The sequence below is a fragment of the Petromyzon marinus genome, chromosome 74 (genome assembly GCF_048934315.1).
Source record: "Petromyzon marinus isolate PM22_M1 ecotype Great Lakes invasive population chromosome 74, UKy_Petmar_22M1.pri1.0, whole genome shotgun sequence".
Taxonomy (NCBI): Eukaryota; Metazoa; Chordata; class Hyperoartia; order Petromyzontiformes; family Petromyzontidae; genus Petromyzon; species Petromyzon marinus.
In genome coordinates, this window is record NC_133740.1 from 3964471 (window position 1) to 3989283 (window position 24813).

At 50.6% G+C, this 24813-nt stretch overlaps 1 protein-coding gene and 1 long non-coding RNA gene across 5 annotated transcripts in view; one reads left to right on the top strand and one right to left on the bottom strand.

The window, feature by feature from the left end:
• The window catches only part of SMG7 (SMG7 nonsense mediated mRNA decay factor), a 90491-nt gene that overhangs the window by 57394 nt on the left and 8284 nt on the right, over positions 1–24813 (top strand). For 2 of the 4 annotated variants that reach the window (XM_076055994.1, XM_076055997.1), the window contains exons 14-23: positions 1210–1573; positions 4102–4293; positions 4977–5169; positions 7461–7867; positions 11114–11581; positions 13323–13463; positions 15644–15760; positions 16404–16590; positions 19730–19897; positions 24253–24431. In XM_076055994.1, the coding sequence (XP_075912109.1) occupies positions 1210–1573; positions 4102–4293; positions 4977–5169; positions 7461–7867; positions 11114–11581; positions 13323–13463; positions 15644–15760; positions 16404–16590; positions 19730–19897; positions 24253–24431 (2416 nt within the window). The remainder of the gene's footprint in view (positions 1–1209; positions 1574–4101; positions 4294–4976; positions 5170–7460; positions 7868–11113; positions 11582–13322; positions 13464–15643; positions 15761–16403; positions 16591–19729; positions 19898–24252; positions 24432–24813) is intronic. The other 2 variants (XM_076055995.1, XM_076055996.1) reach the window with 2 other exon arrangements.
• Positions 10308–10921, bottom strand: LOC142907063 (uncharacterized). The gene is made up of 3 exons (XR_012930754.1): positions 10861–10921; positions 10731–10821; positions 10308–10384 (listed from the first exon to the last, which is right to left on the bottom strand). It is a non-coding gene; the product is annotated as an uncharacterized LOC142907063 (long non-coding RNA).

Here is a 24813-nt window from a genome sequence, read left to right on the forward strand (position 1 = left end):
AATACATTCTCACTCAAATGCTCACACTCTCAAATACTCACTCTCCAATGCTCACACTCACTCACACTCTCAAATAGTCCCACTCTCAAATAGTCCCACTCACATGCTCATACTCTCAAATACTCACACTCAAATACTCACACTCTCAAACACTCGCCACTCAAATATTCACACGCTTACACTCTCAAATACTCACACTCTCAAATTCTGACACTCAAACACTCAGACGTTCACACTCTCTCAAATACTCATAGTCTCATACGCTCAAATACTCACACGCTCACACTCTAAAATACTCACACTCTCAAATACTCGCACTCACATTCTGCAGAACAGGGGGATACAACATGCAAGCTCCACAGAGAAGGGCATCCGAGTCGGGAATCGAACCCAGGTGCTTCTCGCCGCGAGTCGGGGCATCAAATAACCGCTAAATCCCAATTGAGTGATTATTCAAACTTATTTGAATGATCCATAAGAGAGTTTTTTTTTGTTGTTGTTGGGTTCGGTCGCGTAAATATAAACGTTGTCGTAAAACCTGCCACCACCACCCGACGCAGCCAATCAGTAAAGGGGTGTGTGTCACATAAACACAATTGTGGCTAATTAGTTACTAGTTCAGCACTAACTGGTTGTGTGTGTGTGTGTTGGAGAGTAAACCCACACTACAACATTTACCATTTGAGTGTCGTGACGTTTCGCTGGTGATTACAACAACAACAACCACAACAACAGCCAGCAGCCTCATCAGGCGACAGCCACAGAGTTGTGGGGAAATCCTCCTCGCGCTCTTTCGGTATTAAATGTGTCGTGTTGAACTTTTTTTGGTAATTAACAAGTTGGACTGGTCGGCCACCAGATGCGTTTCCACAACGTAGTCGCTCGTTTTTTAGGTTGCGTCTTTTCACAATAAACGTTTTGTTGGGTTCGATGGCGTAGCTATAAATGTGTTGTTCACCCGCCACCCCCACCGCCCGGCACAGCCAGTCAGTAGGGTTGTGTCACGTGAACAAAACGTGGCAATTCGTGACTCGCTCAGCACTACCCGGATTGTGCGTGTGTTTTGTAGAGTAAACCCACTACAACATTTACAATTCGAGTGGCCGTAACAACAACAAAAACCACAACAACAAAAACCACAACAACCAGCAGTCTCATCAGGCGACGGACAGATTTCGTTTGAGTGACAAATGTGAAATCTCGTCGCAGCGTTCTGCAGTGCACCATTGAGAACGGGCTGCTCAAGTTCAGCTCGCCCGTGCCCGAGGTGATCGTGGACGATGTTCTGTCGCGGGCGGCGCTTGCGGCGACGACTCCGCCGGCATCGGCGGCGGCGGTGGCGGTGGCAGAGGAGGAGGAAGATGAAGAGGAGGAGGAGGAGGAGGAGAGGGACGAGGAGGGGAGGATGGGCACGACGGCGCCAGCGGACGACGATGTCGAGGCCAAGCGGGAGACGCCGGTGGCCCCTCAGACGGCCGCGCCACGGCACCACCGGGGACTGACGGGCGCCTCGCCGGACGTCCCGGAGAGCCTCGAGGGCCCTGACGTCGCCAGCAGAAGCCCTTTCAGCAAGGTCGGTTGGGGGGGGGGGGGACACTCTCTATGTGTGAGTCTATGGGTCTCTATGTAAGTCTATGAGTCTCTGTGGGAGTCTATGGGTCTCTATGTAAGTCTATGAGTCTCTATATAAGTCTGAGTTTCTGTGTGAGTCTATGGGTCTCTATGTAAGTCTATGAGTCTCTGTGTGAGTCTATGGGTCTCTATGTAAGTCTAAGAGTCTCTATATAAGTCTGAGTCTCTGTGTGAGTCTATGGGTCTCTATGTAAGTCTATGAGTCTCTGTGTGAGTCTATGGGTCTCTGTGTGAGTCTATGGGTCTCTGTGTAAGTCTATGAGTCTATATAAGTCTGAGTCTCTGTGTGAGTCTATGGGTCTCTATGTAAGTCTATGAGTCTCTGTGTGAGTCTATGGGTCTCTATGTAAGTCTATGAGTCTCTATATAAGTCTGAGTCTCTGTGTGAGTCTATGGGTCTCTATGTAAGTCTATGAGTCTCTGTGTGAGTCTATGGGTCTCTATGTAAGTCTATGAGTCTCTATATAAGTCTGAGTCTCTGTGTGAGTCCATGGGTCTCTATAATAGTCTATGAGTCTCTGTGTGAGTCTCTGGGTCTATCTGTAAGTCTGTGATTCTCTGTGTGAGTCTATGAGTCTCTATGTAAGTCTGAGTCTGTGTGAGTCTATGGGTCTCTATGTAAGTCTATGACGCTCTGTGTGAGTCTATGGGTCTCTGTGTAAATCTATGACAATCTGTGTGAGTCTTTGGGTCTCTGGGTAAGTCTGAGTCTCTGTGTGAGTTTATGGGTCTCTATGTAAGTCTATGACTCTCTGTGTGAGTCTGGGTCTCTGTAAATCTTTGAGCCTCTATGTGAGTCTATGGTCTCTATGTAAGCCTTGAGTCTCTGTGTGAGTCTATGGGTCTCTCGGTAAGTCTGAGTCTCGGCGTGAGTATATGGGTCTCTATGAATGTCTGTGAGTCTCTCTGTGAGTCTATGGGTCTCTATGTAGGTAATGGGGTTTCTCTGGGTTTTCCGGTTTCCTCCCCTAGCTAAAAAAAACCCACACACATACAATGTAAATGGTATTGGCTAAAGCATCCGCAATGCTCAGAAGGAAAAAAATACCTGCAAATAACTCATTTGGATCATGCAGCGCAGCAGGAGCAGCAGTAAGCATCGCCACCCCGACTGTGGAAAAACGTTGTCAGGACCCTCCTGAAAAAATACACTCACAAATACATGCTCACACTGTCAAGGGGTGCCTTTGCGGATGTGTATGCTTTAACTTTAACATAGCCATTTCTGTGACCAGTCACAAGCTAATCACTCAGCCATTTCAATGCTAAATTCTATGCTAATTCCTTTGTCAAGGGGTGCCTCTGTGGATGTGTATGCTTTAACTTTAACATAGCCATTTCTGTGACCAGTCACAAGCTAATCACTCAGCCATTTCAATGCTAAATTCTATGCTAATTCCTTTGTCAAGGGGTGCCTTTGCGGATGTGTATGCTTTAACTTTAACATAGCCATTTCTGTGACCAGTCACAAGCTAATCACTCAGCTATTTCAATGCTAAATTCTATGCTAATTCCTTTGTCAAGGGGTGCCTCTGTGGATGTGTATGCTTTAACTTTAACATAGCCATTTCTGTGACCAGTCACAAGCTAATCACTCAGCTATTTCAATGCTAAATTCTATGCTAATTCCTTTGTCAAGGGGTGCCTTTGCGGATGTGTATGCTTTAACTTTAACATAGCCATTTCTGTGACCAGTCACAAGCTAATCACTCAGCTATTTCAATGCTAAATTCTATGCTAATTCCTTTGTCAAGGGGTGCCTCTGTGGATGTGTATGCTTTAACTTTAACATAGCCATTTCTGTGACCAGTCACAAGCTAATCACTCAGCTATTTCAATGCTAAATTCTATGCTAATTCCTTTGTCAAGGCGCTTTGTTTCACACAGCTTAAAGGTCGCGATCTGAGCGTGGCCTTTTTCACTCCAGCGCTGTCCTCCAGACAGTCTCGTCCCTTCACCTGATGAAGGCCGCTTGTGTTGTGGCCGAAACGTCGTGATTTTTAGATTTAAAGCTTTCGTGACTGCAGTAATTCATATTCTTAGTTTTTTCGGTAAAGTCACGTTGAAGAGAAACAACAAAATAATAAAATATATATAAAACAATAAAAAATTCTCACGACGTTTCGACCATAACTCAAACGGTCATCTTCAGTCTCGTCCCCTTCACCTGAAGATGACCGTTTGAGTTATGGTCGAAACGTCGTGAGAATTTTTTTTATTGTTTTATATATATATAATTATTTTGTTGTTTCTCTTCAACGTGACTTTACCGAAAAAACTAAGAATATGTCGTGATTTTTGTTATTTTATTTTTTACCTACGTGACTTTACCCAATAGAACCAAAGAGTGTGGATCCTTGCAGTCACGAAAGCTTCAAATCTAGAACTCCCCCCCCCCCGCCCCCCCCCCCCGCGTGCTATAGGAGCAGAATAATAAATCATCCCCCCTGCGTTCTCCCCCCTCCCCAGCCTTGGGGCTCCAGCATCCACTCGCCGGCGCCGGGGAGGGACCGCGGGGAGACGGAGGGCGGCAGGGTGGTGGCGGCGGTGGTGCCTGAGCGAGCCGGAGGAGGCGGACACAGCCCCCGGTTTGACCTACCCTGGGCAGAGTCGAGGCGGCGCTGCGGCGGAGACACGCGCAGACACAACGTGGCCGTGCAGGTGAAGGGGCGGGGGGCGGGTGGGTGGAGGGTGCACGGGACTCTGGTGGGCATGGGGATGACGGCGGACAAGGGGGGTACCTCGGGGTTTGTGTGAATGGGCGACTGTGTGGTGGACATGGGATGGGGGGGTACCTCGGGGTTTGTGTGAATGGTCGACTGTGTGGTGGACATGGGATGTGGGGGTACCTCGGGGTTTGTGTGAATGGTCGACTGTGTGGTGGACATGGGATGGGGGGGTACCTCGGGGTTTGTGTGAATGGGCGACTGTGTGGTGGACATGGGATGTGGGGGTACCTCGGGGTTTGTGTGAATGGTCGACTGTGTGGTGGACATGGGATGGGGGGGTACCTCGGGGTTTGTGTGAATGGTCGACTGTGTGGTGGACATGGGATGGGGGGGTACCTCGGGGTTTGTGTGAATGGTCGACTGTGTGGTGGACATGGGATGGGGGGGGGGGGGGGTTACCTTGGGGTTTTTGTGACGGTCGCCAGTGTGTGGTAGGCATGGGATGGGGTCTGTGTGATGGGCCGGCTGTGTGGTGGACATTGGATGGGGGGGTACCTTGGGGTCTGGGCGTGGAAACTTGAATATGACGATGACATTGATTTTGATCGTGATGTCGATGCTGATGACGTTGCATAATATGCCGATGACGATGACGATGGCGACGATGCTCTGCAGAAGGCTGTGCCGCAATCTGCTCTCCCGCTGGTGGCGGAGCACCAGAAGCCTCAGCCGGTGCAGCCGGGCCTGGGACCCCTGGCTTCGGCAACGGTTCCCCCCGCGGTGGCGTTCCCACCGGCACCGCCGCCGCCGCCGCCGCCTTCTGCACTGCACGTGCCGGGCAGCTTCCCGGCCCTACCGGGGCGACCGGGTGAGCCACGGGACACACGCGCACACTACACGGGGGTTGCGTGTACACAGAGATGGAGACTGAGGGTCCTCCTGCCCTTGGGGCTCCCAAGTGCTGTTGTTAGCGAGCAGCTATTTAACCCCCGAGATATCTGCGAGCTGCAGGGTGGGTGGGTGTCCCGTTTGCCGCTGAGTCTCAGAACGCGTGAGCAGTTCACGGTGTTGCAATTTTATTTGGAGAAGCGTAGTTAGCGGCTGCGTTGTTTTCGAAGCCATAACTCACCGCGGAGAAGCGCAGCGACACGGCCGCCGCCACTGTAGGATAGCCAGCGCCGAAACCGTGCCACTCGCCACTCCAGCGCATGTCCTGGTGGGGGGAGCCGCGGCTCCGGTAAAGTTATTTCATTTGAGTTTTCTTCCCATTCCGTTCCGATGACGTCCGTGTAAACTGATGACGTGCACACGTATGAACACGTATGAACACTTGCGCCATCGAAACGGAATGGGAAGAAAAGCTGGTGACGTACACGCGTACGTACACGTGTGCGTCATTTCGATGGCAGAGGGTTGAGTGACCAGCACCACGACCGGATGCCTTTTTCTCCGCAACGCTGACGTTTACAACACCGCACCAGGTACAGGCGGTCCCCCCGGGTTACGGAAGGGTTAGGTTCCCCAGAACGATGCAATTTTCCCCCAAGATCAACGATAAAATCCCACACCCGGAAACGGTTGTGCCTTTCCTGTCTGGTGCTGTCGTCCGTTTTCCCTCGCTATCCGTATCGTACCGTTCTGCACTTCCTACGATTTTTTTATGTCATCGAATATCTTACCCTAACACTAACCCCATAAATTTCGATTTAAAGCTTTCGTGACTGCGGGGATTCATATTCTTGGTTCTTTCGGTAAAGTCACCACGTAGAAGGGAAATAATAAAAAAACTACAAATAAAACAATACAATTCTCATGATGTTTCGATTGCAACACAAGCAATCGTCATCAGGTGTGAAAACCAAATCAATTTTTTTTAAAAAAGTGGCGGTTTTTATTTTATTATTTCCCTTCTACGTGACTTTACCGAAAGAACCAAGAATATACTACATTCCATAATTAATCTAATGGAACACACATACTGCATCCAGTTGTTTTGAATACCACGAGACACTTCCATGTGAATTGTGAACAGAAAGCAGTCGCTTCGGAATGTTCGTTTGCCGGGCATTAGGCTAGGCCTAGACACAGACAAAGGTCGCCTTTATAGCTTTAGCATACCGTTGGGGCAAGTGCTGTTAGCGAGCACCGAGGAAGGTCGGAATGGCACACGAGGGAGTGGGTGGTCAGCACCACGCCCGACCGCCTTTGTCTCCCCAGCGGGACAAGGTTTACACACCGCACCAGGTACTCATTTGAGGTTGAGTCGACCTAGGGGGATGCGCAGGACCGGCTCGGATATCCGTCAGCGGTGTTGGCCATGAGTGAGAATGGAACTCATGCAGTGCGCGAACCACTGTTCCACCACTCCCCATACACAGAGAAACAGATACGTGCACATGTACAGTCCTGTTTCATAATAAATGTGTAGGTGAGGCTACATAATGATCTCGCTTACCCATGTGTCGTAAGACTCTCCACCACCCAACACAGCCAAACAAGTTGCCAACCGTTTAACAGTGTGCCAGTTCCGACTGTTTCAGCTCACTCATCTGCTCGCCCACTCACTCACCCACTGACTCACCGTCTCACCCACTCCCTCACCCACCTGCTGATCCACTCACTAATCCACTCAACCACTCATCACCCACTCACTTACTTACCCACTCACCCATTCACTCACTCACTCACTCACCCATCCACTCACCCACTCACCCAAAGACAAAGATCCCCGTATGGCCTGAACAGAATGTTAGGACAAGTGTTGTTAGCGAACACCTATGAAGGCCAGCAATGTCACATGAAGGAGTGGGTGACCAGCACTATGCCCGGCCACCTTTGTCTCCCAAGTGACAACGTTTACACACCACACACAGGTACTCATTTGAGGCTGAGTCGACCTAGGGGAGGAGGCCCAGGACCGGTTCAGATGATCGTAACCGGTGTCGGCCGTGAGCGGGAATCGAACTCGGGTCGACGGGGTTGGAAGCGCAGCACGCTAACCGCTCCACTACCACTCCCCGCAGACACGCACATGTACATAAGTACATAACGCCTCCTGTTTTATTATTATGATTGCCAGAGAGGGCTAAAGCCCCCTGTTCTTCTTCAGCAGCTGTAACAATCATCATCACGCATGCCCCCTCGTGCCGCCCTGCACAGACCACCCGGCCCAGCCCTTCGCAATGCCACCGCCGCCGCAGCCGCCGCCGCAGCAGCAGCAGCAGCAGCCGCAGCCGGCGCCGGCGTCGGCAGTGTCGCTCTCCTACCCGGCGGTGCCCGGTTTCCCCTACGGCGCCGGCAGCGGGGCCGGGGCACCGCCGGGGGTGGCGGGGACGGCTCCGTTGCTGGCGCCATTCATGCAGGCCCCGCCGGGCGCCCACAGCCCGACGGGGAAGCCGTCGCACGTCCCCTACAGCCAGCAGCGCGTGGCCGGCACCGTAGGGAACGGGGGGGCGGCCGCGGCCGCGGCCGCCACCGCCGCCGCCGCATTGGCGGCGGCCGTGGCCGCGGCGGCCCCGCCACCGCGCTCCCCCGGCGCAGGACGCGCCGGCTCCCCGGCCGTGCAGGTGAGCGCACGTTGACGCTACGTGGCGATGAGATGTGTTAGCTACCTCGCCAGGTGTGCAGGAGGTCGTCGGTGTGATCCCAACCCTGACGATGCCTGCTGCTGTGTATTTGGAGTCTGCGTGTCTCTCCCCATGGTCGCGTGGAATTTTTTTTTCTCCTGGTCCTTCGTTTTTTTTTTTCCCCCCTCCACGTTTCGAATCAACATCGCCGCGCGTTTTGAGCATTTGGCCGCTGTAAATGTCCACGTGATTATCCACGTCGTTGAGCTATCGTTTGTGATGCCCGGGTCGCTTCTGAAAAAGCACTACACAGCTCAGTGGGGCCTTACCTGGTGAACCCATGGGCTTAGCCGGACTCGGAAACACTGAGCATCAATTCTCTTTTCTCACAGTTGCTCAGCTAAGGTGCAAAATACCCCTACGGCACGCAAAAAACAGCACTGTCATCAATGTTTGAATAGACTTGGCGCGATTCTCAAATAGAGCCGAGGTGATCATTATTATAGGAGACGGTGGGAGGGAATTTCAAAGTGGAACAGTGTACGGGAAAAAGTAGACCTGCTGTGTGATGATGAGTGGCTGAGTGAATGAGTTGTTGTGACCTGCAGTGTGGTGAGTGGCTGAGTGAGTGAATGAGTTGTTGTGACCTGCAGTGTGATGATGAGTGGCTGAGTGAATGAGTTCTTGTGACCTGCAGTGTGATGATGAGTGGCTGAGTGAGTGAGTGTGTTATTGTGACGTGCAATGTGATGAGTGGCTGAGTGAGTGAATGAGTTGTTGTGACCTGCAGTGTGATGATGAGTGGCTGAGTGAATGAGTTCTTGTGACCTGCAGTGTGATGATGAGTGGCTGAGTGAGTGAGTGTGTTATTGTGACCTGCAGTGTGGTGAGTGGCTGTGTGAGTGAGTGTGTTGTTGTGACCTGCAGTGTGATGAGTGGCTGAGTGAGTGAATGAGTTGTTGTGACCTGCAGTGTGGTGAGTGGCTGAGTGAGTGTGTTGTTGTGACCTGCAGTGTGGTGAGTGGCTGAGTGAATGAGTTGCTGTGACCTGCAGTGTGATGAGTGGCTGAGTGAGTGAGTGTGTTGTTGTGACATGCAGTGTGGTGAGTGGCTGAGTGAGTGAATGAGTTGTTGTGACCTGCAGTGTAATGATGAGTGGCTGAGTGAGTGAGTGTGTTGTTGTGACCTGCAGTGTGGTGAGTGGCTGAGTGAGTGTGTTAATGTGACCTGCAGTGTGGTGAGTGGCTGAGTGAATGAGTTGTTGTGACCTGCAGTGTGATGATGAGTGGCTGAGTGAGTATGTTGTTGTGACCTGCAGTGTGATGATGAGTGGCTGAGTGAGTGAGTGTGTTATTGTGACCTGCAGTGTGGTGAGTGGCTGTGTGAGTGAGTGTGTTGTTGTGACCTGCAGTGTGGTGAGTGGCTGAGTGAGTGAATGAGTTGTTGTGACCTGCAGTGTGATGATGAGTGGCTGAGTGAGTGTGTTGTTGTGACCTGCAGTGTGTTGAGTGGCTGAGTGAGTGAGTGTGTTGTTGTGCCCTGCAGTGTGGTGAATGGCTGAGTGAGTGAGTGTGTTGTTGTGACCTGCAGTGTGATGATGAGTGGCTGAGTGAGTGAGTGTGTTGTTGTGACCTGCAGTGTGATGATGAGTGGCTGAGTGAGTGTGTTGTTGTGACCTGCAGTGTGATGATGAGTGGCTGAGTGAGTGAGTGTGTTGTTGTGACCTGCAGTGTGATGATGAGTGGCTGAGTGAGTGAGTGTGTTGTTGTGACCTGCAGTGTGGTGAGTGGCTGAGTGAGTGAGTGTGTTATTGTGACCTGCAGTGTGGTGAGTGGCTGAGTGAATTAGTTGCTGTGACCTGCAGTGTGATGATGAGTGGCTGAGTGAGTGAGTGTGTTGTTGTGACCTGCAGTGTGATGATGAGTGGCTGAGTGAATGAGTTGCTGTGACCTGCAGTGTGGTGAGTGGTTGAGTGAATGAGTTGCTGTGACCTGCAGTGTGATGATGAGTGGCTGAGTGAGTGTGTTGTTGTGACCTGCAGTGTGATGATGAGTGGCAGAGTGAGTGAGTGTGTTATTGTGACCTGCAGTGTGGTGAGTGGCTGAGTGAATTAGTTGCTGTGACCTGCAGTGTGATGATGAGTGGCTGAGTGAGTGAATGAGTTGCTGTGACATGCAGTGTGATGATGAGTGGCTGAGTGAGTGTGTTATTGTGACCTGCAGTGTGTTGAGTGGCTGAGTGAGTGTGTTGTTGTGACCTGCAGTGTGGTGTGGCTGAGTGAGTGTGTTGTTGTGACCTGCAGTGTGGTGAGTGGCTGAGTGAGTGAGTGTGTTGTTGTGACCTGCAGTGTGGTGAGTGGCTGAGTGAGTGTGTTGTTGTGACCTGCAGTGTGGTAAGTGGCTGAGTGAGTTTGGGTGTTATTGTGACCTGCAGTGTAATGATGAGTGGCTGAATGAGTGTGTTGTTGTGACCTGCAGTGTGATGAGTTGGTTGAGTGAGTGAGTGTGTTGTTGTGACCTGCAGTGTGGTGAGTTGGTTGAGCGAGTGAGTTGTTGTGACCTGCAGTGTGATGATGAGTGGCTGAGTGAGTGAGTGTGTTGTTGTGACCTGCAGTGTGGTGAGTGGTTGAGTGAGTGAGTTGCTGTGACATGCAGTGTGATGATGAGTGGCTGAGTGAGTGTGTTGTTGTGACCTGCAGTGTGATGATGAGTGGCTGAGTGAATGAGTTGCTGTGACCTGCAGTGTGATGAGTGGCTGAGTGAGTTGTTGTGACCTGCAGTGTGATGATGAGTGGCTGAGTGAGTGAGTGTGTTGTTGTGACCTGCAGTGTGTTGAGTGGCTGAGTGAGTGAGTGTGTTGTGACCTGCAGTGTGGTGAGTGGCTGAGTGAGTGAGTGTGTTATTGTTACCTGCAGTGTGATGAGTTGGTTGAGTGAGTGAGTGTGTTGTTGTGACCTGCAGTGTGATGAGTTGGCTGAGTGAGTGTGTTGTGACCTGCAGTGTGGTGAGTGGCTGAGTGAGTGAGTGTGTTGTTGTGACCTGCAGTGTGATGAGTTGGTTGAGTGAGTGTGTTGTTGTGACCTGCAGTGTGGTGAGTGGCTGAGTGAGTGTGTTGTTGTGACCTGCAGTGTGGTGAGTGGCTGAGTGAGTGTGTTGTGGTGACCTGCAGTGTGCTGAGTGAACACAGTACTGGATGAGTTAATGCAGTCCGTGTCTCAGCATTGGCGATTTTTCTTCTCTCCCACAGTCCTTGTCCGACAGCCAAGCTCAGAACTGGCCACACTATGGCGGGAAGACTTTACACCCACTCTCCATGCAGCAGCAGCAGCAGTTGGTTCAACAGCAGCAGCAGCAGTTAGTGCAGCAGCACCTTGCTCAGCAACAGCAGCTGCAGCAGCAGCAGCAGCAGCAACAGCATCAGCTCTTTCAAAAGAGCCCTCTGGCTAACCTGCTGTCGCAGATTGCAAACCTTCACCATCAGCAGCAGCAGCAGCAGCATCCACTTCATTACCAGCAGCAGCAGCAGGTGGATAAATCGGCAGGGCGGATGAAGACGTACGGCACGCGGCTCGGGGTGACGGAGCCGCCCTGCGACTCCCCCAGCCGGCCGTGCGTCTGGGAGTCCGCCTACGGGCTGTCCGGGCAGTGGGGGGTGCCCCTGCAGCCGGGGTCGGGACAGCCCGGCCACGGCGGCATGAAGCAGCCGTCGTCGATGGTGAGTGCCGCTCGCGTGGCAACGGCGTGCACGTGTTCGCGATGCCGCCCACGGGGCACCGTTGACACTCACGGTGGCTAGGGGATGTTGACCACCTCGCCTGGTGTGCAGGAGGTCGTGGGTTCGATCCTGACCCTTGACACCTGCTGTATATTTGGAGTTTGCGTGTCTGTCTCTCTCTTATCATCACGGTGGCTAGGGGATGTTGACCACCTCGCCTGGTGTGCAGGAGGTCGTGGGTTCGATCCTGACCCTTGACACCTGCTGTATATTTGGAGTTTGCGTGTCTGTCTCTCTCTTATCATCACGGTGGCTAGGGGATGTTAACCACCTCGCCTGGTATGCAGGAGGTCGTGGGTTCGATCCTGACCCTTGACACCTGCTGTATATTTGGAGTTTGCGTGTCTGTTTCTCTCTTATCATCACGGTGGCTAGGAGATGTTAACTACCTCGCCTGCTATGCAGGAGGTCGTGGGTTCGATCCTGATCCTTGACACCTGCTGTGTTATTTGGAGTTTGCGTGTCTGTCTCTCTCTTATCATCACGGTGGCTAGGGGATGTTAACCACCTCGCCTGGTATGCAGGAGGTCGTGGGTTCGATCCTGACCCTTGACACCTGCTGTATATTTGGAGTTTGCGTGTCTGTCTCTCTCTTATCATCACGGTGGCTAGGGGATGTTAACTACCTCGCCTGGTATGCAGGAGGTCGTGGGTTCGAACCTGACCCTTGACACCTGCTGTATATTTGGAGTTTGCGTGTCTGTCTCTTATCATCACGGTGGCTAGGAGATGTTAACTACCTCGCCTGGTATGCAGGAGGTCGTGGGTTCGATCCTGACCCTTGACACCTGCTGTATATTTGGAGTTTGCGTGTCTGTCTCTCTCTTATCATCACGGTGGCTAGGGGATGTTAACTACCTCGCCTGGTATGCAGGAGGTCGTGGGTTCGATCCTGACCCTTGACACCTGCTGTATATTTGGAGTTTGCTTGTCTGTCTCTTATCATCACGGTGGCTAGGAGATGTTAACTACCTCGCCTGGTATGCAGGAGGTCGTGGGTTCGATCCTGACCCTTGACACCTGCTGTATATTTGGAGTTTGCGTGTCTTGTCTCATCACGGTGGCTAGGAGATGTTAACTACCTCGCCTGGTATACAGAAGGTTGTGGGTTCAATCCCGACCCTGACGATGCCTGCTGCTGTATATTTGGAGTTTGCGTCTCTCTCTCTCTCATCATCACGGTGGCTAGGAGATGTTGACTACCTCGCCTGGTATACAGGAGTTCGGGGGTTCAATCCCGACCCTGACGATGCCTGCTGCTCTATATTTGGAGTTTGCGTGTCTATCTCTCTCTTATCATCACGGTGGCTATGAGATGTTAACTCCCTCGCCTGGTATACAGGAGGTTGTGGGTTCAATCCTGACCCTGACGATGCCTGCTGCTGCTGTATATTTGGAGTTTGTGTCTCTCTCGCTATCCCCGTGGTCGTGTGGATTTTTCTCCGCGTCCTCCGGTTATTTTTCTCCACATTCAGAATCGACGTCCTGTGCTCTAAATTTTCACGTGATGATGACCAGCCGCTTCGTGGAGCTATCATTTGTGATGGCCAGGTCGCTTCTGAAAACGAGCTATACAGCTCAGTGAGCCCTCACCTGGTTAAAAATGAAAAAAAAAACTAGTTCTCGAGTTTTCGTTTAGTTTGATCTCTCCCGCGTCTCTTTCCTGTTCTGGGCTGAACAGGACATGGACACGTACGACGTGCGGGCCATGGAGAGCGAGCGGGAGACCTTGGTTGGCGCCAGCACCAACGCCGTGGGTGGCGGCGGTGGGCGTCCCGACTTCTGCCAGGCGCCAGGAGCTCCCGTGGTCAAGACGAACTTCGTACGCAGCCTGCCCTGGGGCAACCCAAACCCCTCCCCCCCCCCCCCACACACACACCAAGACTCCCCACACCCCCCTGCTCTCCACTGTTGTCTCCTGCACCACCTGCCTCCCCGAGTCACGCATTGATTGATGTTCATGTTTGATTGATGATGGATTTAATGATGGGTGTGTGGATTGATGATGTTGATGATGGGTGTATGGATAGGTCATGATAGAGTGTTGTTGATGGTGTCAATTATCATGATGGGGTGCATATTTGATGATGTTGATGGGTTCATGGATTGTTGATAATATTCTGTAATGTGCAAGTGAGTGTGAGTTTGTGAGTGTAAGTTTGAGAGTGAATGGAATTTGTATGTTCTACCCCTGTTCTACAGTGAGAGTAAGTGAGTGGAGTTTGTGTGTTCTAGCCCTGTTCTACAGAGTGATTGAGTGGAGTTTGTGTGTTCTACTCCTGTTCTACAGAGTGAGTGAGTGGAGTTTGTGTGTTCTACCCCTGTTCTACAGTGAGAGTGAGTGAGTGGAGTTTGTGTGTTCTACCCCTGTTCTACAGAGTGAGTGAGTGGAGTTTGTGTGTTCTACCCCTGTTCTACAGAGTGAGTGAGTGGAGTTTGTGTGTTCTACTCCTGTTCTACAGAGTAAGTGAGTGGAGTTTGTGTGTTCTACCCCTGTTCTACAGAGTGAGTGAGTGGAGTTTGTGTGTTCTAGCCCTGTTCTACAGCGTGAGTGAGTGGAGTTTGTGTGTTCTAGCCCTGTTCTACAGAGTGAGTGAGTGGAGTTTGTGTGTTTTATTCATGTTCTCCAGAGTGAGTGAGTGGAGTTTTTGTGTTCTACTCTTGTTCTACAGAGTGAGTGAGTGGAGTTTGTGTGTTCTAGCCCTGTTCTACAGAGTGAGTGAGTGAGTGGAGATGGGGGGTTCTAGACCTGTTCTACAGAGTGAGTGAGTGGAGTTTGTGTGTTCTACTCCTGTTCTCCAGAGTGAGTGAGTGGAGTTTGTGTGTTCTAGCCCTGTTCTACATAGTGAGTGAGTGGAGTTTGTGTGTTTTACCCCTGTTCTACTGAGTGAGTGAGTGGAGTTTGTGTGTTCTAGTCCTGTTCTACAGAGTGAGTAGAGGTTGTGTGTTCTAGCCCTGTTCTACAGAGTGAGTGAGTGGAGTTTGTGTGTTCTAGCCCTGTTCTACAGCGTGAGTGAGTGGAGTTTGTGTGTTCTAGCCCTGTTCTACAGAGTGAGAGAGTGAGTGGAGTTTGTGTGTTCTAGCCCTGTTCTACAGAGTGAGTGAGTGAAGTTTGTGTGTTCTACCCCTGTTCTACAGAGTGAGTGAGTGGAGTTTGTGTGTTCTATCCCTGTTCTACAGAGTGAGTGAGTGGAGTTTGTGTGTTCTACTCCTGTTCTACAGAGTGAGTGAGTGGAGTTTGTGTGTTCTACCCCTGTTCTACAGAGTAAGTGGAGTTTGTGTGTTCTACCCCTGTTCTACAGTGTGAGTGGAGTCGAGCACCAATTGGGTCGAGGCTCAAAAGAAAGCCGTCCCTTGGTGTGGACCAATCAGTTTCAAGGACAATGCATATATTATCATAGTATGTGTTTTGTTTGCATTTTGACTGCAGGTATTGTGGTTAATGCAGACATGAATGCTCGCAAAAAGGTTTCAGTTATGTTGCCAGAAAAAAGGGGAAAAACCCTATTATTACATTTTGGTACTGGCAAAGGAGGTCTAATGATGGAGTTTGTGTGTTCTTCTCATGTTCTGTGTTGGTTTCCTGCAGGTTCTCCAGTTTCCTCCCATAGATATTAAAAAAAACCTACCTCTCATAACCGGGATTGGCCATGACATCGCAATGCCCACAAATTTCCTGCAAATTACTCAATTGAGATCGCGCACAGAAGCAACTTCATCCTTTCCCGCCACGAGCAACAATTGGCAGGACCCTCTTGAAAGGGGGTCGTGGGACTCGGCGAGGGTTTACTGGGTAAATAAGTGGCATTATTATTATTATCATCAGCAGATGGCTGAGATCAAAATGACACTGACCTGCTTGATGCTATTGTTGCTGCTGCTTGTGCTGTTGCTCCTGCTGCTACTGCTGCCACTGCTGCTGCTTGTGCTACTGCTGCTTGTGCAACGCCTGCTGCTGCTGCCACTGCTGATGATCCCGCTGCTTGTGTTGGTGCCGTGTAGATGGGGGGACGGATGCGGCAGGACCAGTCTCCCGAACGCCACGGGATGCCGGCTCCCTTCCCAACGTCGTTTGGGGGTGGCGGCAGCGGCGGCGGCGGCGGCGGCACCGCGTTCACGGTGAGTCTCAAGGAGCGCCAGCGCCGATGGCGTCCGTTGCTGGCACCAGTCCATCCGGGCTTGTGGAGAACCACAGCCAGGGTTGGCACCGGATACAGAGTTGTGATGGTGCGGGATTGTGATGCCTGCTGATGTATATGCGGAGTTTGCGTGCCTCTCATCATCATCATCACGATGGCTAGGAGATTTGAACTACCTCACCTGGTATACAGGAGGTCGTGGGTTCGATTCCCATCCTGACGGCCTGTTGTATATTTGGAGTTTGCACGTCTCTCTTTCTCCCCAACCCCCCCTCCCCCGTGGTGGTCACGTGGATTTTCTCCGGGTCCTCCGGTTGTTGCCTTCCACATTTCGAATCGACGTCACACATTCAGAGTATCTGGCTACTGCAATAAATGTCCACGTGATTATGATTAGTTTAAGCCACTTCGTTGAGCTGTCATTCGTGGTGGCCAGGAGGCTTCTGAAAAATAGCTACATAGCTCAGTTGGCCTTCACTGGTAAAATTAACATAGTTTTAAGATATACAGCAGGCATCGTCAGGGTCGGGATCGAAACCCACGACCTCCCGTATACCAGGCGAGGCAGTTGGCATCTCCTAGCCACTGCGGATGCTAATGGCGCCTGCCCTTCTTGGTGACAGCAGATGCACACCGTGTTCAGTGAGCCATACGGCAAGCGCGGTGAGGGCGGCATGGGCCTCACCTCCTCCTCCACCTCCTGCTCCTCATCGGCATCCTCGTCATGCCGGCCCAGCCTCCTCTCCGACATCTCGCGCCCGTACACGCTCTTCGACTCCAACTCCTGGTCGCCGGCATTCGGCAACTCCGGTGAGAGAGTGTGTGGGGCGCCGATTCAGTCGCTAGGAATCCGCCGGCGAAGTCCCTAGTTATAGAGTCACCTGTGTGACGATGAGTGGACGCGAGTCCCCGAGCCGCTGGGCGGCGGTGTGGCTGTGACTGCTGCCCAGCAGTGTAGCGGTTAGCGCTGCGAGCTCGCACGAGATCCGAGTTCAATTCCAGCTCAGGGCCCACGCCGGTGACGATAATCTAAACGGGTCCTCGGCCTCCCCTCGGCCTCAAATGAGCACCTTGTGCGGTGTGTAGTAAACTTCGCCACTGGGGAGACAAAGGCGGCCGGGCGTGGTTCTGGCCACCCACCCCCTCGTGTGCCGTACGGGCCTTCATAAGGCGCTACTCACTAACACCACTTGCCCCAACAGTCTGTACCGAGCTATATGGGCAATCTTTGTCTTTTTGCTGCCCATCAAAAGCCTAAGGCCTGGGTGTGACCGTGGCGAGACAGGACCAATGTGTGTACACGCGCGTGAATGTATGTGTGTGTTTGTTTATTTTTTACCATTAAACTACGTGGAAAAACAAAAATCGTAACTGAACTTCGACACTTCGCGAGGCCTTAAAAGTGCACATAGCCTGGCACAAGTGCCGTAGTGACGTCACTGCCACTTAGTGGCGAATGGCAGCTGTTGTTGTTGATGTGTGTTGAACTTTGGTTTAAAGCTTTCGTGACTGCAGGGATTCATATTCTTGGTTCTTTCAGTAAAGTCGCGTGGAAAGGAAACAATAAAATAATAATTATTGTTTTATATTTTTATTATTTTGTTTCCCTTATACGTGACTTTACCGAAAGAACCAAGAATATGTGTGTTGAACTTTTTTCACACCGTACGTGAGCCAACCTCGCTAATCGAAGGTGCAGGAGGAAGGACAACAAACTAAACACAACAGCAAGCAGTTCTAAAGAAATTCGTTTTCAATTTAGTGTAGTCATGTATTGTGGTGTATAGCATAGTGTATAATGAGTAGTGTGTGTAGTGTATAGTGTATAACGTGGAGTGTAGTATGTATGCATGTTAAACTTCCTTCGGACCGTACGTAGCCAACCGCGCTAATTGTAGGTGCGGAAGAAGGACAAACTAAACACAACAACAACAAGAAGCAGTTCTAAAGAAATTAGTTTGTCAATCTAGACGATGATTTAGAAGTGCATCAGAGCTTCGAGCAGTTTCCTAATATCGGAAGGGGAAGAGCGTTCCAGACGGCCGCAGAAATGTAGTGCAATCGAGGAAGAGCAACGAATGGCCTTCTACGAACAACGTCACGTAGAAGGCCATTCCCCGTTTTTCTGGCAACAAAACAGGTGTTAAGATTTTGATTTAAAGCTTTCGTGACTGCAGGGATTCATATTCTTGGTTCTTTCAGTAAAGTCACGTAGAAGGGAAACAATTAATTAATTAAATATATATAAACAATTAAATTCTCACGACGTTTCGACTGCAACACAAGCAATCATCATCAGGTGTGAAAATCACAACAAGAAAATTTGAAAAAAGTGGCGAGGCTATCCACATATACAAACACAGAAACAATTTCAACCGAGAAGATGGATTCTGGCTTAGCAATAATTGGAAGGATTTGATAAACCATTTCGGGTCTTAATTGATTGATCACGCTTAAGGTGGCTTTCAGACTGCATCCATTATTTTTCGTCTCCCCCCTCCTCTTTTCCAGACATAGATGGACTCGTCCATCTGAACAAACTGTCAAATCGCTCTCCGTGGTGCTAACGTTAAAAAAAACGCCACTTTCTTCAAATTTTCTTGTTGTGGTTTTCACACCTGATGGTGATTGCTTCTTGTGTTGCAGTCGAAACGTCGTGAGAATTTTATTGTTTTATATTTTTATTATTTTATTGTTTCCCTTCTACGTGGTGACTTTACCGAAAGAACCAAGGATATAGGTGTTAAGATGTTAAAACACCAAATTGAAACCTTTTACAAGAAATCATGTCTGCATTAACCACATATACTTGTGGTCAGAATGCAAACAAAAAAACATACTCTGGACCAATCAGTCAGTTTCAAAGACAATGCATATACTATCAGAGTATGTTTTTTTGTTTGCATTCTGACCAAATGTAAATGTGGTTAATGCAGACATGATTCCTTGTAAAAGGTTTCAGTTTGGTATTTTAACATCTTAACATCTATTCTTAGTTTTTTCGGCAAAGCCACGTTGAAGGGAAACAACAAAATAATAAAATATATATAAAAAATAAAAAATTCTCACGACGTTTCGACCATAACTCAACACACCTGAAGACGACCGTTTGAGTTATGGTCGAAACGTCGTGAGAATTTTTTATTGTTTTATATATTTTATTATTTTGTTGTTTCCCTTCAACGTGGCTTTGCCGAAAAAACTAAGAATATGAATTACTGCAGTCACGAAAGCTTTAAATCAAAATCTTAACACCTGTTTTGTTGCCAGAAAAAAGGGGAAAACCTATTCTCATATTTTGGTACTGGCAAAGGAGGTCCCATGATATTTTTCTATTTTACCAGGTAAGGCCCCCACTGAGCCATATAGCTCATTTTCAGAAGCAACCTGGCCACCACAAATGATAGCTCAACGAAGTGACTTATCATCATCATCACCACGTGGACATTTATAGCGGCAGTAGTCAAACGCTCTGAATGCTTGTTGAGTCTAAGTGTGGAGAGGAAAAACCGGAGGACCCGGGTAAAAATCCACGAGACCACCACAGGGAGCGAGAGACAGGCAAACTCCAAATATATATAGCAGGTGTCAAGATCAGGATCAAACCCACAACTTCCTGCATACCAGGTGATGGGCATTAACATCTCCTAGCCACTGTGGCTCCCATTGTGTGCGAGCGTCAGGGTCCACATTTAGCAAATTAGAAAAAAATTACGCAGCAAATGACTCGATTAGGACCACACACACTGACAACATCGTTAACATGTCTGGCCACCGTGGCGGTAGTTAACATCTCCTAGCCACCATGGAGAGACGTTAACTACCTGGCCACGAGTGATACCTGGCAACGAGTGTTTTGTCTCCCGTCGGAGGCGAGTGATTCCTGAACTGCGCCTGGAGCCGGTCGACTGACGAGCAGATTTCCCCTTTTGTGTGGCGGTCACGACAGAGCACTCCACCCCGGCAAGCCAGTCACCCCAGAGCTCCCAACCCAGCTCCCCTCCGCCGCCCTCCTCCATGTTCGGGCCGATCGGCACCCTGGATCCCACAGACCGCCGAGCTACCACCTCAACCACCGCCGACCGCTGGAACGGGAAGAGGCCAGAGAAGCCGGGAGGTGAGTGGGTGGGTGGGTGGATGGGTGGGTGGGTGGGTGAGTGGGTGGGTGGGTGGGTGAGTGGGTGGGTGGGTGGGTGAGTGGGTGGGTGGGTGGGTGAGTGGGTGGGTGGGTGGGTGAGTGGGTGGGTGGGTGGGTGAGTGGGTGGGTGGGTGGGTGAGTGGGTGGGTGGGTGGGTGAGTGGGTGGGTGGGTGAGTGGGTGGGTGGGTGAGTGGGTGGGTGAGTGGGTGGGTGGGTGGGTGAGTGGGTGGGTGGGTGAGTGGGTGGGTGAGTGGGTGAGTGGGTGGGTGGGTGAGTGGGTGGGTGAGTGGGTGGGTGGGTGAGTGGGTGGGTGAGTGGATGGGTGGGTGAGTGAGTGAGTGGGTGAGTAAGTGAGTGGGTGGGTAGGTGGGTGCGTGAATAAATGAGTGAGTAGGTGGATGGGTTAGTGGCCGGAGGAAGCGGTAGTGTACGAGATCAGTTTTTCTTCCGACTCCGTTCCGATGGCGTACACGTACGTCATCGAAACCGGTGGCATCCCGCCCCGGTGTATTTGCTGCGTCGAGCGTTAGCTGTGACATCGGGCGCCGTCTTGCTTTGCGGCCGGAACGATCGAACTGCGTGAATACATTTTCTGCACGACAGTCTTAGGCCAAATTTGAAAATTACTCTTTTTTTATGATCACGCTTAGCGGCGGCAACACCGCTCTCCCACTTTACAAACCACCGCAGGCTTTGTCTGCGATGTGCAGGTGGCACCTCTCTCCCTGCGCTCTTGGGAACAACAGTGCCCTGATCACAATGTACTCAAGTCTAATCTTGCGCGTGGCAAGACGTGTTTTCCAGAGCGGGACGCCAATTTCAAAGTCTGCTGCTGGCCATGACGGGAGAGGGCTTCAGGAGAGAGGCAGAGAGAGACAGATAGACACAGATTGAGACAGACAGAGGGTTCGTGTCATTTTTCCGTTCCTCCTTCGTTGAATGAGCTCAGACCACGGTGGTTTACTGTGTGGACGTAATTGGCGGCACCACACCGGTGCAGCAGCAGCAGCAGCGTAACGACACACCGGGTCCTCAGTCCGACGACGTTGCTGTTGGCCCTTGAGTAGGGCTGCAGAACTGTCCAACAGAAGTTGCATTCAGATTCAGCAGCAGCAGCAGCAGCTTTCCCATTGGAACGTATGGAGGTGGCATGAGCCAGTAATCTTTTTATAAATCTATGAAGTCCATAATCTAGGTTTTTTTTTGGTTGGGTCACGTAAATGTCGTTAAAACCGCCACCACCCGACACAGCCAATTAGAAAGGTTTGTCACATGAACAAAGCGTGCCAAACCGGTTGTGTTGGACAGTAAACCCACTACTGCATTTACAATTATAGTGTAGCGTATAGGGTAATGTATAATGTATACTAGTACAGCACTAACCGGTGTGTTAGAAAGTAAAACCACTACTACATTAACGATTATAGTGTTGTGTATAGCAGATTATAGTGTAGCGTATAGTGTATACTAGTACAGCACTAACCGGTGTGTTAGAAAGTTAAACCACTACTACATTAAATTTTGATTTAAAGCTTTCGTGACTGCAGTAATTCATATTCTTAGCTCTTTCGGTAAAGTCACGTTGAAGGGAAACAATAAAATAATAAAATATATATAAAGCAATAACAAATTCTCACGACGTTTCGACCATAACACAAACGGTCGTCATCAGGTGTGTCGGTTCGCATTAATTTATTTATTGATTCATTGATTGATTAATGCAAACCGACACACCTGATGACGACCGTTTGTGTTATGGTCGAAACGTCGTGAGAATTTTTATTATTTTATTGTTTCCCTTCAACGTGACTTTACCGAAAGAGCTAAGAATATGCACTACTACATTAACAATTATAGTGTAGCGTATAGTGTATACTAGTACAGCACTAACTGGTAGTGTATTGTAGAGTAAACCCACTACAACATTAACAATTATAGTGTAGTGTATAGTGTATTCTAGTACAGCACTAACCGGTTGTGTGTTGGAGAGTAAACCCACTACTACATTAACAATTATAGTGTATTGTATACTAGTACAGCACTAACCGGTTGTGTGTTGGAGAGTAAACCCACTACTACATTAACAATTATAGTGTAGTGTATACTAGTACAGCACTAACCGGTTGGGGGTTGGAGATTAAACCCACTACTACATTAACAATTATAGTGTAGTGTATAGTGTATACTAGTACAGCACTAACCGGCTGTGTGTTGGAGAGTAAACCCACTACTACATTAACAATTATAGTGTAGTGTATACTAGTACAGCACTAACCGGTTGTGTGTTGGAGAGTGAACCCACTACTACAGTAACAATTATAGTGTAGTGTATAGTGTATACTAGTACAGCACTAACCGGTGTGTTGGAGAGTAAACCCACTACAACATTAACAATTTGAGTACTTCTTTGGTTCTTTCGGTAAAGTCACGTAGAATGAGAATAAAATAATAAAATAAAACAACCAAATTCTCACGACGTTTCGGACACAACACAAGCGGCCTTCTTCAGGTGAAGGAACAAATCTGTCGGGACGACAGAAGAAGGCTGCTTGTGTTGTGGCCGAAACGTCGTGATAATTTTATTATTTTATTATTTTATTCTCATTCTACGTGGTGACTTTACCGAAAGAACCAAAGAAGATGAATCCTTGCAGTCACGAAAGCTTTAAGTCGAAATTTGAGTACTTTGACGTTTCACTGGTAATTACAACCAGCATGATCAGGCTGGTTGTGTCGGGTGGTGGCGGTTTTAACGACTCATTTATATTCATGCGATCTAACCCATAAAACACTGACGGACAATATTTTTTGCGAAAGCCTACTTGGTAAAAACTATCAACTATTTTTTATTTTACCAGGTAAGGCTCCCAGTGAGCTGTTCAGCTCTTTTTCAGAAGCGATCTGGCCATCATAAATGATAGCTCAACCAAGTGGATTGTCACGTGGACATTCACAGCAGCAGCAGCAGCAGCAGCCAAATACTCTGAAACGCGTGACGTTGATTCTAAATGGATAAAAATCCACGCAAACACGGGGGGGGAGAGAGGGGGAGACGCAAACTCCAAATATGCAGCAGCATGGCGTCAGACGCCACTGTCCGCCAAGAAATGATTCCGTAAATTAATGGAGGAGGAACCGTTTGACCAAGTCTGGGTAGGGCACGAGTCCAAGCTGACATTTGGAACGCGGAGCCAGCCAATCGTCGTCGGGGCTGGGTTTTGCCGCTGTACGGCGTGAAGCTTCGTGTGTCCGTCAGCCCCGCGGCTCGTATAAACGCTCCGTCTAACCCGACCGCTTCCGACGTTACGACAATCGATGTTGACGCACCGCCACCACCACCACCGCCACCGCCACTGCCACCACTGCCGCCACCACCACCGCCGCCATCAGCACCACTGCCCCCACACATCGCCACCACCACTACCATTGCCACCACCACCACTGCCACCACACATCGCCACCACCATTGCCACCACCACCACTGCCACCACACATCGCCACCACCACCGCCGCCATCACCACCACTGCCACCACCATCACCGCCACCACCACCACTGCCACCACACATCGCCACCACCACCGCCGCCATCACCACCACTGCCACCACCACCGCCGCCATCACCACCACTGCCACCACACATCGCCACCACCACCACCGCCGCCATCACCACCACTGCCACCACACATCTCCACCACCATTGCCACCACCACCACTGCCACCACACATCGCCACCACCATTGCCACCACCACCACTGCCACCACACATCGCCACCACCACCGCCGCCATCACCACCACTGCCACCACCATCACCGCCACCACCACCACTGCCACCACACATCGCCACCACCACCGCCGCCATCACCACCACTGCCACCACCACCGCCGCCATCACCACCACTGCCACCACACATCGCCACCACCACCACCGCCGCCATCACCACCACTGCCACCACACATCTCCACCACCATTGCCACCACCACCACTGCCACCACACATCGCCACCACCACCATCACCAAGATTTTCTGACTAGGGGACTTGGAGAATCGGGGGTGGGGGGGGGGAAATTAATAAATATTTGGGGGAAACTTTTTTTGTTTACTTATTGTACCGCTTGCCACTAGTGTATATACAACGCAATACGTTCAAACGATCCACCGATTGGGCTGTATTGCCACAATCGGGAGTGCAGTCGATCACCGATGATCAATCGTAATGCGGTCGATGATGATGTGATGACAATGATGATGATGATGTGATGACAATGATGATGACGACGACGACGCGATGCCGCCGTGTCCCCTGTCCGCCGTGCGGCTGTGTTGGGTCCAGCGGCGAGTGGCTACGGGCTGGATTACCTCCCATCGGACGCCACGTGGCCCCCACCTCCACGCGTCCTCCCGTCTCAGGCGCTGCACGCGACATCCCGTGGCGGCGGTGGCGGTGCCGCGCCGTGGATGGGTGCCCAACACGCCAGCGAGCCCCCTCCCAGCCTTGCTGACAACCTCAAGGTACAGCTCACGAGGCCGCGCTCGTCAAAGACAAAGATCCCCCCGTACAGCCTGAGCAAACTGTCGGGGCCGAGTGCTGTTAGCGAGCAGCTCCCATGAAGGCCGGCACGGCACGTGGGGTGGCCAGCACCACGTCCGGCCGCCTTTGTCTCCCCAGTGGTGACGATGTTTACGCATCGTCACCAGGGTACTGATTTGAGGCCGAGTCGACCTAGGGGAGGCCCACGACCGGTTCAGGTGATCGTCGCCGGTGTTGGCCGTGAGCGGCAATCGAACTTGGGTCGCCGGGTTCGTAGCGCGACGTTCTAACCGCTACCAATACCGTTGACACACACACAGTACACACACAGTACACACACAGTACACACACACTACACACACA